The 19377-nt window shown below is 41.0% G+C and overlaps 2 protein-coding genes across 5 annotated transcripts in view; one reads left to right on the forward strand and one right to left on the reverse strand.

The window, feature by feature from the left end:
- Positions 1-19377, forward strand: part of Cnc (NFE2 like bZIP transcription factor cap-n-collar) — an 84570-nt gene that overhangs the window by 57721 nt on the left and 7472 nt on the right. For all 4 annotated transcript variants that reach the window (XM_070674044.1, XM_070674046.1, XM_070674045.1 and 1 more), the window contains exons 6-7: positions 1505-1739; positions 2020-2244. In XM_070674044.1, coding sequence (XP_070530145.1) covers positions 1505-1739; positions 2020-2244 — 460 coding nt within the window. The remainder of the gene's footprint in view (positions 1-1504; positions 1740-2019; positions 2245-19377) is intronic.
- On the reverse strand, positions 2361-6552 carry LOC139113121 (ATP-dependent RNA helicase vasa). Its single transcript, XM_070674048.1, has 4 exons — positions 6381-6552; positions 5591-5659; positions 3597-5495; positions 2361-3485 (listed from the first exon to the last, which is right to left on the reverse strand). The coding sequence occupies exons 2-4, from the start codon at positions 5651-5653 to the stop codon at positions 3402-3404; spliced, it is 2046 nt and encodes a 681-aa protein (XP_070530149.1). The 5' UTR covers positions 5654-5659; positions 6381-6552; the 3' UTR covers positions 2361-3401.

The raw sequence follows: 19377 nt of genomic DNA on the forward strand, positions 1-19377 counted from the left end.
GCCATTAGAAACGTGCGGCGCGTCGCGCCGCACGACAAATCGCCGGTGGAACAAAAGTCTCCCCGTCCTACATTTCGCCGCGCCGCCGCGGCCTACACGGCCGGCAGATGCGCTGACAAGCGAGAATCGCCTTAAAGGCGTCGCGCTCGACAGATTGCACCGGCGACTGATTGATGCGCCCGCTGAACAACAATCCAGCAGCATGCCCGGCGCGCACAGCCAGCCGCGGCAGCGCTTCCCTATTCATCTTCTTCTTGCGCTCGGGCGCATTAGCGACAATACCTGTGTGCATTAAGGCGCCGGTGCCTGGGTACGTACCCCCGGTACCCACTACCGCGCTTACGCCGCGGCGTCTCACCTTCCACTTCCCCCGCGACCGGGACGAGACGAGATTTCGTGAAAGTACGCGCGAAACGACTGCTTCTCTCACAATTAGCGGGCAAATCGTGATTCTCTTCGCGCGCATGTCGCCGACGTGAGGGAAAAGAGGGACATCCGAGAGATTTTTACTCCTCCGACCGTAGGAAATTCGCGGGTGTTTTTCCTCGAAAGCGTAAAACGCGCGGTCTAGAGACAGGGGGTCGGAGATAATTCCGCGCTTCCTGTTATTACGTTGCGCTGGTTCTGGCGGGAGCGCAAAAAAATATGCTAACAAGATACTTATTACTTCTCTCGGTGATAGACAACGTTAAGCGTACTAATTTATATACATTTCGCGCGTCTGTGATACACGGACTTTGCCTGTATTTGCGATTAATACGTCGACGATCAAGTATTGCAAAGAGCGCAACTGTATTTTCTGAACAGAATTACGTATATGTATTTATATTTTTTTTTTAGGGGGGAAGTTGAGGTTTACCCGCGATGCATAGCTCACGTTTACTTGGTGGCCGCTTATAAACCGCGTATTTTAATCATCAATTTCGTCCGTCGTGATTGACACGCGATCACGATTGACGCGCGCCCTTAAAAAGGGAATAGGATACTTTTGACACGTGGTACCGCTGTTATTAATATCCTTTACCGATCTTACGTGTAGCCAACACCTACGCGATCAGCGGGGGTTCTTGTCTCCTTAAAATCCAGGTGTCTAACTGGTTGACGTTTGACAAGCACGATGGCTATGGGATGCCTCTTGCGTGACACTCGATCGATGGATATCCGATTCTATGATAATAGGATATACCGCGCGAGATAATTGCTACAAAGATCGACGAGCACGTGGAATTTCGTCGATTGTCAAAATTCGTCAGGAACTCGATAAATTTTTAATTATGAAAATCTTCAATAATTCCTTAAGAAAATAACGGATGTTTCATCTTGATTGTTACGGTTCATATTTGTAATTTATAAACGAGTGGAAAATGTAGATATATTCCAAGAAAATAAGAAAGAAAAAAAATGAGAAAGGAGGGAAGAAGTTAAATGTCTTGATATAATAAATTATTATGCAATAAAATATTTTTTAAAAGATTTTAAACTAACTGAAATCGTTCTTTTTCAGGGTCGCATGCCGTTTATGCGAGCTATGAGTATGGAACAGCGGTGGCAGGATCTCGCCTCTCTTTTATCCCTGCCGGGAGCACCGGACCACTTCGCACATCCAGCGCATCCTGGATATCCAGGACACGGTATAAGTCACAGTCATTACGAGGCGCAACGTAACGTATTGCTCCACAATCCCACCTTAGCACCTCCAGTCGGGGATCTTAATTCAACAGGACCTTATCACAATGTGGGTGAGTATTGCCCGAAGTTGTACAGTTCTATTTTATATTAATATATTTTTTTTCTGATATTTTTAATAATAAAGAACAAAATGTAAGTTCTATCTGTTTAATCCTCAGGGTATAAATTCAAAATAATTTATGTCGCTTCCTCATACACTGATTCACCTTCTTCTACATCTTTGTACAAACCTCAGCCGATATTGATTTTCGCAACAAAAAGAAGATAAAGGAAACTTAAAATATCATCTAAGAAATTTCATTGTCTGAACTAAGCTGCTCACTGTTACAGGTGGGTCGTCGAATCTGGGTTCAGCTGTGGCAACATCGATGAATTTGACAAACAGTAGTGAGCCAATGGGTGCAGAAAGCGGCGCGAGTTACAAGTCTGAACCTAACGATATGATGTATTATCATACACCAACGACAGATTCCATCAACCAAACCACAGATGGTTTTCTTTCGTCCCTACTAAATGACGAGGACTTGCACTTAATGGACATGGCGATGAGCGATGGTAAGTACTATTACTACTTATATCATTGTTGCATTCTATTTCTAACAACAAAATTTTCTTTTTATATATATCAAATTATTTTAAATAGTAATTAATTTTATTCCGTTAACATGTGGTAGCTTATTAAAGTAATTTATTATTAAACAAAAAATATTACAACTAAAATGTTTTATTATAAAAGTATAAAACTTTATTATATACGTTATTCTTTTCAATTATAACATAAAAAAAACAGAACACATTTAGAAACGAAAATATAATCGCAGCAGTTCGTAAAATAAACTTAAGTTCTAAAATATGACATATTTCTATTTCTTTGGCGTTTTAATGATTGTAAGGGATATAAAGACAAGTGAGTACATTTATATATATATATGTACTACATATATACATGTGTTAAAGAATATTTCGTGTCATTATAAGCTTTAAATCTATTTTTTACTCAATAAAAATCTGTAAATAATTGTTTTTGTATTATCTTTCATATATTGATTTGAAGAAACTTAAGAGTTACAAAAATTATCTCAAGATTCTTTTAATAAATATGTGAAACACGATAATGTAAAAATAATAGCAATTACTATTCACTATTTCTCAAAAATAAATTATATATTTTATATTTTAAGCCTAAGTATTCATATCCCATACGATCATTTATGTTTTAAAATTTTATCAGCAAAGAATTGATCAGAGATAATTGTTGACAATGTCATATTAAAATGAACATATTTTAATTAAAGCAAAAAACGAAAATTATTAAAACTAAATTATAAATGAAATTACTATCCAAAATTAACGTTTTCTCATTATACTACGATTTACGTAAAAAATTAAGTAATATACACTCGTGTGTACATATAATCGAACAATTTTCGTGTTTAAAAACAACTAAAAATAATTTCAGACTCTAACGATTTATATCGATTCTGAGGTAGTAATATAAATGTACATTATATTCTTCCTTACTGAATAAGTAACTCAGTAATAAATCTATATCACATAGTAAACAATTAAAGAAAAAAAAGTAACGAATACCGTCAAGTATCACTGTTCATATACTTTATACTACCTAAATGAGTTTGAATATTTGTCTTTTTTTTTTTTTACTTAAAGAAAATAAAGCTGCATTTTATACATCGTATAAAATACAGTCTAATCTACCACGATTCTTTGGGTTCTGCTGGTGCAGCAGCAGATGCGTAGCCCATATTGTCGTTGTCACCTCCAAATGCATCTTTATTCTGCAAAAAAAAAAAAATATTTATATATATTTAACAGCATACTATATTAATAGCGATTTCTATTACGTGCAATTATCATTTGATTGAAAAATTTATATCGGTGTTACTTACTCCTCTGATATCTTCTCCGCCAAATCTTCTCGAACCTCTTCCTGGCATGTAGCTTCTAGATCCGCCGCTGCCACCAGATTCTAACCAGTCAGGTATCGGTTGTTTAGCTTGCTTCAAAATTCTGACCAAATCATCAGTGAGAGGTCCATCATTGGTTAGATCGAAAAATGAAGTCGCTTTGCCGCGGTTTCCAACCCGACCAGTTCGTCCAATTCTATGAACGTATTCATCGATTGTCTTTGGCATATCAAAATTAATTACATGAGAAACATTTTTAATATCTAATCCACGCGCAGCAACCGCCGTTGCCACTAAAATTAACATTTTCCCTCGTTTAAAGTGGTTTAAAGCTTCTTCTCGTTCTCGTTGCAATCTATCTCCATGTATACTAGTTGTCGGGAAATTATTTTCTGACAAGAAAGCGGCGATGAAGTCGGTGTGTCTTTTCTGTTCAACGAACACTAAAGTTCCTTCGATGCTTCCCAGTTGACTTTGTTTTTCTATCAAGTCTTTTAGCAGCTTTCGCTTTTCGCATTGACCAGATGCTTGATAAAAGTTTTGTTCTACGTCAGAACAAGCACCACCTACGATTCCAACTGCAAGAAATAGATAATTTTTCAAAAATCGACTTGCAAGTTCTTGTATCTCATTTGGAAAAGTGGCAGAGAACATGAGAGTCTGTCTTTCTTCTGCAGCTGCCATTGTTTCGTGATCTACAATTTTTTCAACATCCGGTAGGAAACCCATATCGAGCATTCTGTCGGCTTCATCCAGCACAAGAAAACGTAAAGAAGAAAGCTTAATTTTGCCTCGTCCTATAAAGTCTAATAATCTTCCTGGAGTTGCAACTAGAATATGGCAACCGTGGAGTACCTTATTTGACTGGTGCATAACCGATGTTCCTCCATAAGCAAGCTCAACGCGCAGTATAGAACTTAAAGAAAATTTTTTTACTTGTTGATGAATCTGAGAGGTGAGTTCGCGAGTAGGTGATATAATAATCGCTTGTGGCTCGCATGAAGTAGCAGTTATAACTAATTCTCTTGGAGTTTCCAACAAAGTATGTATAATCGGAACTACGAACGCTGCAGTTTTGCCAGAACCTGTTTGCGCACAGGCCATCAAATCGCGTCCGCTCATTACAATCGGAATGGCATATTTTTGCACAGGAGTAGGTTTTGTATATCCTGATTTCTTGATGTTCTCCAAAATAATATTCCTGAGGCCGGATTTATCGAAAGATTGAATCGGATGCGGTGCGTTCTCACCAGATACTTTTACTTCAATATCGTCATATTTATTAAAGTTTATTCCTACCGACACATCATTTCCAAATAAGGAATTTTCATCATCGGGTTGTTCCGGAGGAATGTAAATCTCTCTCTTTTTAGGTTCTTCACCATCATTGCCATCTCTAGATTCTCCGTTTCTTCTTCCACGTCTATTTTCAAAATCGTCGCCACCTTCATCATCGCCATCTCTATTTCTACCGAATCCACCGCTTCTTCCTCTATTATCATCTCTATCTCTTCTAGGTCTATCTCTTCTATCATTTTGATTATTTCCGTCATAGCCATTATCTTCACCGTCGTTGTTATCATCTCTGTTTCGTCTACTGTTTGTATTCCAGTCCCTGTTACCCTGCCTTCGATCACCATCACCTCTGTTTCCGAAACGTCTTTCGCCTTGTTGCCTGTTGTCTCTTCCAAATCTATTATCACCATTATATTTATTTTCACGCTCTTCATTGTGATCATCATTATAGCTTTTTTCGTAATCATCTTTCTTGCCGCTATAGGAATTATTATTGTATCCTACTTTGTGATCTGACTGATTGTTGTTATAGACCACTGCTGCACCACGTCCTTTCCCACGACAAGGTGCACGTCCTTCGTCAAACTGTTAAAAAATGACATCAATGTTAGCAACTATTTTATTATTATTACTTATTTTTATGATATATAATTTTATTGCGAAAAGAATAACGTTCTTACCGTGGAAGAATTTCCTGGTGCTTGAGAAAAATCAATGTTATCGACTTCCCAATCTTCAGCCATTTTTAACTAAAAAAATATATTAAACATTACATTCAGCACATAAATACATATTTCTACAAGACAAAATATACATTTAACAAACATTAATAAATATATCAATTTTGCATTGTCTGTTAAGGAAAGTAAAAATGGAATGGGAAAGTGTTTGATCGACTAGCAGATAATTTTAGGAAATTAAAAAAAAATCAACAGTCTTTATTTCATTTCGTTTTATCGATTCTTTCTCTATCTCAGTTTAGAACAAAAGAACAAAGCAACTTGTAGTTTTGCTTTCAAAGCAAACCAATGTACTTGTGCAATCTGCTTTTTAGCTTTCTCAGCTAATTTCGGAATATCTGTAACGAATTAAGTAACGATAAAAACCCCGTACGTTAAAAGTCCTTAAAAATAACTGTGTGGCACACGTTTGTTGTTGCCGGCTAGAGAATCAAAGCTGTAGACTAAGAGGAAAAAAAAAAAGACGCGCGTAACCTCAGAGACGATGCCGCCTTGGTTCGAGATTAGGCTTGAGAACGGTCGGCGGTGCTTTGTGTCGGGCCGCGAGAAACCCGCCTCGGTTAGAAAAATATCACGTTCGTTATCGTTGGCGGACGATATTCTGCGCGCCAGGCAGATATAATTACGGCGCCATATCACGTGTGGCGGGCGGTCGATAATAAAACAATGCTGTCGACATGGCTGCGGCGAATCGTACCACCGGTGGTTTTTTTTCGATGGGCTGACATACCTCGTGTCTTCAACGGCGCCCGGAACGTCTCCTGTCTTCCTCGTGCACGGGAATGCGTAAGAGTAGATCGGCGATAGTCGACCGGCGTCGTAGACCAGGGAACGTAATTCTAACCACGAAACAGCAGAGCCGAACGGTCCGTGAGGTCGAAGCGAACTGCGCAATCTGTATCTGGTCGTGATCTCCCTTCTATCGCCACACGGTGCTCCTCGGCGAATCAGAATCGAAGACCAGCACACGCATGCGTGTCGCGAGTACGCTTCAAGTCCGCTCGAGCCCGCTCGAACCCGCTCGAGCCTCGGTCGGCTTGACCTTTTCTGTTCTTTTGTTTGTAACAGAGCTTATCGTTAAAACGGATGAAAAGGTTGAAATTTACCTCCGACACAGAGAAAGCGAAACCGTCGCGTCAAAGACGGTGATACGTAAATTTTCAATGAAACTCTCTAGAAAACCATAAACCCATAAATTTTAATTTTTTTTTATATTTTCTGGAAAAATTTACCTGCGAAAAGGATATCTTTATAATAAAGGGGAAAAAAAAAGAAAAAGAACGTAGCATGAAACAAAACTCGTGGCAATCTTGAAGCAGTTTATAAATTCAAATTGTTAGACGATTCAAAATTGTATATTCTTGCGACGTTAGTTTACAAATACTGTTTTCAATTTGTTGATAAAATTGTTATCTGTAGATTATTTATGTTCTCCTCTGCAGAGAGATAGATTCGTCTGAGACACGTAGAGGCAGAAATAAAATTATTTTATCTAATTGAAACTCGAGCTATTAATTAAGTATATTACAAAATCGATCGAGCCATTATTGAGATCATTTAATTAATAATAAATAATGAGAGTAAAATATTATTAAATCGTTCGAGTATTTTTTTCAGCGCGTTACTTAAAAATGTGTAATAAAACAGTCGTAAAATAACAGATGGATTTATTTAAATTTTGCAACGCAACTTGCAAGTTCTCTGTCTCTTTTTTTTTCTTCTTATTAATAATGATAACAATTTCTATTTTTTGTTTCGCCTTTTATTTCAGCGTTGGTTAAGTTTTGCCTGTAATAATTTCAAGTTTAAATTTTGAGTGAAATTTATGTCGACTTTTACGAACGGTAATGCCCAAACTTCGAAAGTAAAATATGTGAAAGTAAGCCACCATCTGGTTTACGTTAGGCGTCTGTATTGGAAAGGACAAAATCGAATAACAATACAATAGATAAAGAAAAACGTGACACGAAACAGAACAGTCGTCTTTGCCATAAGAGATTGTCTATTTACGACAATCGAGAGGATAATATTACTTCAATCCGTCATTGCGTTTACGTAAGACATTCCTGGAAGCGCGATTAAAAAAAAATGATCTCAGTGAAAAAGAAAAAAGATAAAAAAAGAGATAGAGAGAGAGAGAGAGAGATAAAAAAAAGATACGGTTAAGAAATAGGATCGTAGGGGTTTTGCTTTTCTAAAAAAAAAAATCTCTGGAAACATTGTTTTACAATAGCATCCGTTGGCAAAGGCACATCGGCATTATCTTAATTTATACTTTGATAAATTATTAATTGCTGCTATAACTTGCCGCGATGTTTCAACATACAAATCAATACCGGTATTCCTTTTTATTTTAACTTCGCACTGTGTGCGATACGTTCCCTATAATACACGCGCAACTGACACTAATCTATAAACGCTGAGTCACTCTGTATCGCGCGGAGTTTCGTGTTCTCAAAGCACCTTTGTTCACGACACGAATATAAACGCGATAAAAGATGAAATCGGCAATATGGAAAACCGTTCGTGTTACGCATTTACAAATCTGCCTTTTTAATTTCCACATAAATATATAACGTACGTACAAATCTATAATGCATCTGTTCGTACGTGCCGAGCGTCGATGTATCCACGAAAAGGATCATTATGTGAATTAGTTTAATTCTATTATTATTTATTTTTTTATTTTCTTAAATATATTTCAACGAGTTCTTCTTATTTCGGTAGCGCCTCGGTTGATTTTAATTTCCGTTAGAGACACGATAGACATATTTGAATTAATATCAAAACTGTCGTTCATCAAATGGCAGTAAAACTATACACAATTAAAGTAAGAAATATACAGCAAACTAGTTTTTTTTTTTCTTTTTTATTAAACGCATTGGCGTATATTAAATTTAATGTCGAATGTGCTATAATGATGCAATTACTGACACCGATTTCTCATATTTCCATACAATAGCAGTTAAACTTATAAGAGACGCTTCATCATTTTTCCTTCCTGTGGCAATGTTCCCATGTCAGTAAAATCCGCGAACTGTACCCTAAACGTCTGCTACTTGCTATTACAGTCCTTCCGTGTATGCGACAATTATCTCGCGCGAATCATTTTGCGTCTCCCGATCTTCCACGCTCCAGATCAGTTACATACTTATCGCCAATAAATCGCCGATGTCGACAGTACATTGGATTTTATCGTCCGCTCGGCAATCGTCTCGAAAACAGCGCGGATCCTTCGGCGCGGACAAAAAAAAAAAAAAAGAATAAAAAAAAATAAAAATAAAAATAGTCGATAATCGGAACGGCGTGAGCCGCATCATCATTCGTATGAACGGGTTTGCAATCGTGTCCCCGCGTTATCAGGCTCACGTCGTCACTCGCCACGAGGATGTATACGTAAGCGTGTGCGCGGGTGATACGTACAGCCGCCCAACGCACGCGTGAAATACCTAAGTGTAGGTGCCTCGGTGCACGTAAAGGAAAGAGGAAGACGAGAAACGTATCGTTGCCGTGCGGATAGGGGCCCAGTTTCCAGTAACGTGCCGTCGCCCGAAGTTTCGCGACACGCGCAATATCGTCGGGAACGCGCGGTTCGATTGATATATCGGCTTTCAACTTTAACGCGCGCGATTCACGTCGGCACATTTCGGCAAGCGAGAAACAGAACATTACAAAATGTTTTCTCGATATACCGATCTTAATTCGTGATCTAGCTATCGCGCGATCGCTTATCGACGTATTCTCGTGTAAAAAAAAAAAAAAAACAAAGAAACAAAAGAAAAGTAAAAGAAGATACGTGGCGGCAGTTTTGTTCAACAGTGGCTAAATGCGGTCTCGGGTGTTTCTGTTCTCCAGCGAGCGCGGCTCGTTTCGCCAAACGTTCTTAGGCACGCCACATCCTGCGATTTAACGCACGCGTTTTCATGGAAAATGGTCACGCGTTGCGAAATCCAAGATCTCTCGGGTCAAGCGAATGGATACGTCCGCGGCAATCGCGGAATTTCCAATCAGCGGGCAACGTAGCCCGCAGTCAGTTTGAAACAGTCGGCGCACAGACAGGCACGCAGAATATTGGATATTCGATCCGTTCGGAATTCAGAATCGGTACGAGGGCCGTTCGCGTTTGTGCGAAAAATGCGCGACGAGCTTGACAAATACACGGCGAAATACGACGACAGATCAGCGGAGTCGCGCGTTAAGTATGAATTTCATTCGGGTTGATTTATCGCGATTTTAAACGCCTCCTAACGTACCACCGCGCCTCTTCTACTCGCATCGTGCGCATTACAGGCCATGTGACTACTTGTGAATGCAATGAATTTTTACGACCTTCACCTGCACGTTTTTCTTTTTTCTTTCTTTTTTTTTTTTTTTTCCCTTGAAATATTCGCGCGAATGAACAATCGCGTATTGAAAATAAGACCGACGCGCTTTTTGCACGGCGAAGGAATATTATGAAGTGCAATTTTAAATACGCTATCCACGTGTGTAATTGCTTTCTTTTTGATAACGAGAGTAACCTCGACTTTCATTCTGCTTGACGGCTCACGTGCGTGATGTAAAAAAAAAAAAGAAAGAAAGAAAGAAAAGAAAAGAAAAAAATATTCTGCTTCAACGACAAGTTAATTTACTCATTGCGTGATTTAAATAAATTATTTCGCTTGAACGGTAAATTTGATTTACCCACACGTGACTTACTTAATTCGATACGTTTTGAGAAGAAGTGTAGGATTTTGAAAATTGTACTTTGTATGCACCGTGGCTAATCGCAGTAGCCGAATCGGAGATCATATTTTGCATACTTTACGACGGTTAATAGACAGACGGTCCGGGACCTTTCCGGGACGATGCAAAATGTACGAGAGTAAAAATTGTATTCCACGTGTATTTTACGAATTGAAGTAATTAATTAACGTTCTGTGAGACGTTTTCGAAAAACAGCAAAACCATTCATCGCTGCAGGCGTAAACGGCCCGTACCCATTCGGTTAAACAAATTAACTTTATGCAAGAAAAACAAAGTTCATGCCACGACAAATATGCGTTGGGGTCTGTAAATATTCATGGCGCATGAATCGGCAACTTTAAAGCAATATTGCAACCAACCGGCCGGCGTTAAATCCACGCGCCTCTCGTATACGCGTTATACAGTCACGTGCGGTATATGAGTTCAGGTTTTTTTTAATTACGAAAGAGAACGTTAATACGAATTGAGTCATTTTGTACCGAAAAAAAAAAAAAAAAGAAAAATCTTGAACGCATTAAAAAAAATTTTTTTTTATAAATCAACGGCCTAGACAAGAAGTGTTAAAATTGTTTTATTAAAATACCTAAATGTAAAATATATTAAAAAAATATTAATTGTTTTTCTCTGGCGTAGTCCGTTGACGAGAACTATTCGCCAATAGTAAATGTGTAACCGAGATCGTTTTCTAATAATTAAAGACATCGCACTTGTGCAAGTGTTTGATATTCAAGAACGTTGTAACAACAATAGATATGTGCGATTCCGCGAAAGCTGTTTATCGCGCGGTTATGCGCGTAAAATTTCAAATGTGACTATTGCCTTACTAATTCGAAGAATGGGTCTGGATATCTCCACGGCACTCAATCGTATCAACGGTAAGACCAAGACCGTCTGTCTGTTACTGAAATCTTTAATTTGCTCGGCTTATCGAACGGCCATATAATCCCCGGTCTTACAAATAAATTTCGTTGCGCGCAACAGTGATTGACTCGCGTCTTTTATTGCCAGATAAAAGAAATTATTATACGATTCGACTTTGGAGCGGTGACGAAGTGAAATCAACGGCTTAAGATATATCGGTGTAACAAGACGCGTTAGTTAGTTTTACAAAGTTTCATGTGGTTATCACCGTGCGCGTATTTTTTTTCTTCCTTTTTTTTTTTTTAACTACTCGGCATACAACGTGAAACCAAGAAATTCGCCCAAGGCCAGTCGCAGAATGAAAAGTAAAAGACAGATAACGCGGTAGTGCCCCGACGACAGCCGGCGCGCAGCACATTGCCAGACGAACGTTTCTCAAATATTAGTCGCAGTCGCGTTTAATTACACGTGCGAGCGAGAAGGAAAAGATGGTACTTCATCGAAACGATTATACGCGTCAGCTGATCCAGAAGAGACAGTTACGCGGCGCTTGTTATGCAAGTCTCTTATATCAGCGGGTCCCAACTTGTGCGTCAAACGTTTTGCAATTGTGACGCTCCGTATCGGCTAATTAGTAGTTTCGCGATAATGGTTAATGAATTATTAACGCAAAAAAAGGAACGACGAGCGACAGAAATCTCGGAAAACGTTTAATTTTCCATAGGACGGAAATAAAATCAACTTTAAGTCTATATCAAAATTTATGAGAGAACCGGAGTCGTATTTTACACGAAATTAATTAAAAAAAAAAAAAAAAAAAAAAAAGAAATTAAATAAATGAATAAAATAACCACTTTGTCGCATGCGAGAGGACGCCGGGATGGGTTTGGCAACCGCCGTGCTACGCCAACGCGAGGTAAAAGAGAAACGCGTACCGCGTTTAACGTAAACGTGCACGAGTCCTCTCACGCGTTCATGTAAACGGCGACTGTTTGCCCGGAACATGATTTGCATCATTCACTTAGGCGATGAGTAATGAAGGAGAGAAGCGGGCGATTGCAGCCAGTGATCGCTGCAACGACGCGACGGGCTCCTCTCGCCTTCCTCACGTCGCGAGCGGCGGAAACCGAGTGTACGCACGTGCGCGAGCGTGTGTGCACCGGCACACACGCAACCCGGCGAAGTGAGTCATCTCCGTTCTTTCGCCGTTGCATCTCGTCAGCCCGATCGTAATAATAGAACGAAATTGATTCACACCCGAGGAGCGCCGGCGAAGGTGTTTCGATCCTCTCTTCGCGAGCTTGCCATTCGGCGCGCACTCGCCAACGATGCGTTTCTCACTATTGATCCGCTCACGCACCGCGCGATCGTAGATTTTATAACGCCCGACGGTGCGTGCCGGTTAACAATCGTCTTAACATCGAGCATTAACGCGGTTAACGTTGTCGTCACGTTTGGATTTTAATAAGCAACAAGATAGTCTCTCCCAATTTCCTGAAAAACTTACGCGTTCTTTTTCCAATATTTCTAATAATAAAACGGTCCGATAAGAAGATAATTAATTTTAATTGCGCTGAAACGCGCATTGACGTCACGTATGATAATTTATATATTTATATATATGATAAAATGGGAAAATTTCAAAGATGAAATTAATAACAATGGAAAAGAAGCAGTTTGATTGTATTTCAATTGCTTCGCGATGCCGCAGGCGATTTTTGTTATTACTTAGCAGTAATATGCGATAAAATAAAAATAAAAAACTTTTGGTATGCCCAACGGATCGAGGGAGAAACAGTGCAACGTTGCTTCGCGTGGCGTTATCTTGCAATAGAAATTGCAGCTACTCGCATTACAGCTGTGAAATCGCGCGTTCAAGAATTTGCTTACCTCAACACGAGTTTCGAGCCGAACAGCGAGCTGCCATTAAAAAAAAAAAAAAAAAACGGGCATTCTCTAAATGATTTATTTATACCGACTGTTTGCACTTATGTAACAGATGTATCGCGCGATTTATTCCGCATAATAATAATAAAAAAAAAAAAGTACAAATAAGAGATACGCGAATAATATTTTAAAATAATTGCGATAATTTATCTGATTTCCATTTCTGACTGACTCGGCTCTTTAAATAAGAGCGTGATAAATCTCTCCTTCATCTATATTAATCGTCACATTATCCCATTGACACGCTCTCGCGATTCAGAGTTCACTCGGCGAGCGAGCGAGCGAGCGAGTCGGTTCGGAACCGGCTCCGGAGGATTTTCGCGCTCGTCGATTCTCTGGGGAAACGATCCCGGTACACGCGCCGGCTTAAATTCCGCTCGCCCGGTCGAATTAGTCGCGCCGTTCTCGTTCGTATCGGGGTCTGATTTGAATATCGGCTTATCGCGTCGTTGTCACCGACGATTTCCATTGTAGTTTTCACTCCGGTCTAGGAAGGCGCGCGTCGCCGAGCCGATATCGCCCGCATTGTCGTAGATGTATTCCCGCGCTCTGATAACCGCGGCTTCCCGACAACGGCGACGACGACGACGGCGGGATAGCGCGAGCCAACGCCGCCTTATCGCCGGCTTTTAGAACTCGGCGACACATGAGCCAACGCTGACGTTGATCTACCTTCGTATCTACCTTCGTGCTCGCTCACACTCGCCGACCCTGACCGAGGATACTGCTCTCGCAACCGGCTCGCGAGCCGCTACCGCTCGCGATTTTTTTTTTTGCAAAGCTCCTTTGTAACTTGAGTTTGCGAGGGGGCGGCGGGTTCCCCTTGCAAATCCGCTTACCTGTCTGCTTACTTTTGCCCGCCGTCGCAGCGTGTTCCGGCTCGCGTTTATTTGCCGTCGTATAAAATCGCGCCCGGAATTCGGAAGTTGCTCGGCATTCGTCGTCGCAACAATATTGCGCGTCGTCCTTGGATCTGATTGAACGTCGAATATTTTTGGATTACCGCGTCAAGCGAGATAGACGACGGCTGAGAGCGTATATAAAATTACGCGTGTAATTCTACTTGCGAGTTCATGACACGCGTAACGATATAGAAAAAAAAAAAAATTACAGTAATGCAATAAATATTAGTATATGTATAACACAACTAAAATATCTTCAAATAAAAAAAAAAGGTTGATTCTTTTAAATAATAAATGTACAAAAATTTATATTTAAAATATTTAGAGAAATGCTGTATATAAAATAAATGTCAAAGATTGAAGATATTTTTAAAAAGTTGTGACATTATTATGCGAGCAATATAAATTATTTACGTTATTCTTTTGTCATAAATGCAAATTTTATATCTATACGGAAAGTTAAATACAAAATAGCTCATCATCATATCAAAAAGCATGAAATCATCTCATTCATGTAAACGACCAGAGATTAGGCAGAAGAAAGAATAAAAAAAAAAGAAGAAAAAAAAAAAAGAAAAACCCCAGCCGATCTACTTAGCGACCCCGCAAACACGAACTTTATCACTGTCGACAATTGCGACGACGTTTCTTTGCACAATATGATAACGCGACGCATGCCGCTCTCCGAGTCACGTTCGTGACGAGTGAGTAAAACCGCTAATCCGTCACTTGGCCGTTCGAGTCGCGGACGATTATCGTCTTCAAGAACGATGCTCCGTCACGCGGAGATGCTTCACTATGCTGCTCTAACAACATTGTTTCATCCTCGCGCGTATACAAATACGTAGCGTGCGCACATGTGCGCGCCGCGTAATCGAATATTTGACGTAAACTTCTTTCAAATATTGACTCTATCCGTCATAATAAGTGTCGAGCGTAGCTTTATTCCACCGCGTACGTCACGCAGATGTTCGTTACCGACATATTTCAATCGATTACGTATCGAATAATTTTCGAATCGCTGGAAGTTACCGCTTCGGGCGAGCGAAACCTTCTTTTTTTCCTCGCATATTTCGTTCGCATGATTTTAAGAAACGCGTACGGGTTACTTATAGGTATGGAATTAGCCAGGAATGTTATTACGTCGCCTGACAATGAATGGATTGGCATTGTTGACACAGGCGTGTTTAATTATTCGCGTTTACTTGACGTTTATTAATATTTCAGACGATCGGGGTTTTTTTTTTTTTAATTAAGGAAACCGTGAGGGCAGTTCATCGTTACTACTCTCGTTTTATTGTCCGACGCGCGATCGTTCGCTCACAGAAGTGCGTGGGTTTTTTTTTTTTTTTTTTTTTTTTTTGGTTTTTCTCCAAATCAGAATCCCGAATAAAAACATCGCCGACATTCGGCTTAACTCAGAAACCGCACGGTTATAAATAGTTTCGTGCACGACCGCGTGTTCCTTATTATCACTGGTGAGGTTGGCGAACAGATATCGCGTCCATATTTGAAACGCTTAGTCACGCAACCTCGGTGACGTAAAAGGCTCTTTTACTAGCCGTTCAATTAATTTCTGAAAAATAATCTCCCTCCCAGATGCGCGCTTCGAGAGTCGCGTCGCGTGCGTCGTCGAAGGTAATAAAAACAAATATCCGTGATCTCTCGAGATTTGAAGTGTTCCGCACGAATTCCGTTTGCTATCCATCACTTCGCGCGAGGATACTTAAGATCTAGATAAATTTTCCGCTCCGCCACGTGAAACCTGAATATCCTTACGTCACAGTTTACTCGGTAAGGTCGGCAATTTTTGTAAATCGCACTGGAGCAAAAAAACGTGCCTCTCTTCGACAACGAGCAGTTTTTAGTCTGACAAAGTAAGCAATTTTTTTTCTATTTTTCTTTTGCAAAAAAAAAAAAATAAATAAATAAAAAATAAAAATCGTAGATGCGAGAAATCCCTCGGACAGGTCAGTTGAAATTTTTCCCCGTTTGACTAGTACTACCATTCGTTTTCTATAAAGTACGAAGTCAATTTACTCACGCTTGACTTAGGTTTTAAAATGTTTTATGGGAACGGCGGATAAAATCGGTGTCGCAAACGCGCGCTCGCGCCGCTTTCGGAGTGAAACGCACTCGTGCGTTTACGCGTGTAAACGGCTATTACGGGAAAAGTCGCGCACTCAACCGGTCGATTAACGAACGCACGTTCCAATTAATATCCTAATTTCGCATTGCCGAATATCTCGCTCGCCTATGCCGGGGATCACCGTAAGGTGACGGTGGCTTTGCGCGTTCCACCCATTCGTCGCGCGCCACGGCGGTACATAATTACACGCGTGCAAGCGAAACAACATCGCGATTTACACCCACGACGGACGGTGAAAGTACAAATGACCGCCGCCTGCATACTTATGCAGTTACGTTCTCCCTCGGGGCTCTTACGTACCGCGATTATCGCGCCGAACTCTCTCACGTTACATTCGCACGTTACATACTTTAATACTAAATAAAGCGCCGATAGGTATCGGCCGCCGCCGAGACACGGCGCATTCTTTCGCCGCCGGTTATTGTGCGGCCGCATAATCGAATTGACAAGTACGTCGAAATGAATGCAGTCCCTTTCTTTCCGAGAAAATATTAATACACCCCGCCCCGCGCGCCGCGACTTTGTATGTTAAAAACTTTGCGAAACGGCATTGCGTCATGTCATTGTGATGTCGCTTCCTAGCTTACGGGATTTACAACCTCGCAGAGACCGTAATTACTTTATGCGCCGTACAATAGTACTACATAATAATGTTAATTTATTGACATTTATTCTTGCTGAGCGGTCTAATAATAGCGGCATGATGCACGCAATAATTGCAGGCCGACGGGCGAAATATTGAATCGTTCGTTTTTCAATTTATCACGTCTGCACGTTGCTGGAAATACTTGACGCCTCTCTACGAAACGAAGGAACGCAGTCTTGATTATTAATTTTCGCTATCGCCGCGAAAATAAATCAATTAGAACCCTGAGTCGCATCGCGTAAAACCGTGACGTTGGCGAGTAATGCGGAGTGTGGATAATCGTCTTTTTAAAAAATCGCCGCGGTAAAATGCAATTTGCATTAAAAATATTTTCCGTAAAAAAGAAAAATTTCAAACTTTTTCCGACTTGAAATTCATATAATTCGCACTCATCTGGCATAATAAACGCGGAGGTTAAATGCAGAATTTCACATTTCGTGCGCTTTCCTTTATCTAATTTACATTTTCATAGTTTTATGATAATAAGGATTTAAATATTTTTCAGAGTATATTCCCGACGGTTTTATGCATTAGAAATCGTGTTTGCTTAGTTTAAATATATAATAAATCCTGTTTGCTGAATATATAAGTAGCAGTGGAATTTATTAGTCTCAGGGATGATTGTGCGCATTTTAGGTTTGAAATAGATGAATGAATCGAAATAACCACGGCGCATCGCATCGTATTGGCTGTGTATACACATTACGTTCCATTCGTTTATCGGACGATGCTCGGTGGCCATTTTCGGTGCCAATTCGTTGATAAAAAAAGAACTTTACATTATTGATTACAGAATCGATTTTTCAGTTTCGAGATACAAAGATTATATTTTTTTTTATCAACCAAATATTGCTTTCCATTTCTTATCACGTTCAGAATAGAAAGATACACGATACGCTCCGTATACATAAAAATTTAGTTGTTACAGTTAATTACGTAACCCCGCGTAACCCTCCACACAGCAACTTGAAACTTTTGCATAGTGGACAAAAAAAATTACGTCACCAATTTAAAAAAGAAAAAAAAAAAAGAAAAGAAAAAAATGATAAAAATATTCAAGAGACCGCGTTACGTCAACGCCACTAGTGGAGCGAATAAATAAATTCCCGGGAAATCGGTGAACAGTGACCGGTAGCGGATCGATACCGAACGGCGATGATCGCCGGACCAGTCTTTCGTCATGCCGAACGTCCTTGACAGTAATCCCGGTTTCGAGCGCGCTAATGATTCACGAAAACCGCGGTCCGCGATATACGCGCGGTGCGCGACGAAATTATAATACGTATACTATAATTATAGTGCGCAGTCAGCAGCGGTGCTCCCACCGCATGGCCGGGTGCCGTCCAATGCCGCAGTGAAAAGTGACGCTGGTCGCCAGCCTCTCCGAACGAGTGGTTACGCCCCGTGCTGGGTCAGACTCGCGGATCCGCGACGCGAGCACCTAGTTATGTTTACGCGGCCGACGCGATCGCCAGGCGTGAATGAGCCGTCGTCGCGTCCGTTCCTCCGGATCAGTCGCCGCGTCGAAAAAGAAGAAGAAAAGAGAGAAAAAAAAAAAGGCCGGCTCGACTCTTATCTCGACGAACGCCGACGGTCGTGCTCGCCGCGTGCGTTTTCCACGTCGAGTTACGTGACGTTCGCATGCACAAATGCAATAAGCGGGTCCGGTGCCAACAGCGGTGGGACTTGGTGAGACGGACTCGAAAAGTGATCGCCGACGTGCCTCGCGATACTCTCCCGCGGTCGGGGGGTCGCCTCTTGGATTTTCCGCTCGTCGAGGACCGCGCGTGAAATCGCGAGAACACCGACCGCAAACCCCACATGCGCGATAACGTTCTATCAACAAACGCTGCGTGACCCGGTGCAGTCCGCGGAAATTTCAGAGTTTGGACGTGTTATCGCGAAGCGTAATGTTCGATAGTGATGCTATCAGTCGTAGATTCGGCGCTCGTGTTGTCGCATCGTCGTACGATCGCGCGTGACGTGAATTAATGCGGAATTCTTTTTCTCTCTTATTTTTTTTTTCTGCGTCTTCGCTATTCGGACCGTGTATGACGTACGTAACAGCGCGTCGCTGGCTCGTTGTTTTTCCTTCTACGAGATAAGAATCTCGTATCCCGGAGAGCTTCATCTCGCGAGCAATAACGCGACGGCGGGTCCACGCCGGAGGAAAGTGTAGCGGCGGGTCACGTTTGCGCCGCGAGGATCTCAGGAGTGTTGATTTTGTTAACGGAGCCGCGACGGAGCGTGTTAGCTTCCATTAGCTGGCTATAATTAATATGCGCTAGCCCGTGAGGTAGCGCCGAGGTATCTTCGGCGACTATTGTGAAAGAGAGAAAGGAACATCTGGCGTCCGCGGAGGTGCTAAACACTTCACCGCGGCGAGCAGACTCCTCCGTCTCTCGCCGCTTCGCAGATCTCGCGAGCTTTGCGAGAAGGCAGCTTGCGCTACGACATTTGGCTTCCTATAAATGCT

This window comes from Cardiocondyla obscurior, linkage group LG02 (genome assembly GCF_019399895.1).
Source record: "Cardiocondyla obscurior isolate alpha-2009 linkage group LG02, Cobs3.1, whole genome shotgun sequence".
Classification (NCBI taxonomy): domain Eukaryota; kingdom Metazoa; phylum Arthropoda; class Insecta; order Hymenoptera; family Formicidae; genus Cardiocondyla; species Cardiocondyla obscurior.

What these genes read in the sequence shown, in the direction of transcription:
- LOC139113121 (XM_070674048.1), bottom strand. Translation starts at nt 5,653, where the DNA reads ATGGCTGAAGATTGGGAAGTCGATAACATTGATTTTTCTCAAGCACCA. An exon ending in CACCAGGAAATTCTTCCACG is followed by an intron (nt 5,496 to 5,590) that starts GTAAGAACGTTA and finishes ATTTTTTAACAG; the next exon opens with TTTGACGAAGGACGTGCACC. An exon ending in GCGGAGAAGATATCAGAGGA is followed by an intron (nt 3,486 to 3,596) that starts GTAAGTAACACC and finishes TTTTTTTTGCAG; the next exon opens with AATAAAGATGCATTTGGAGG.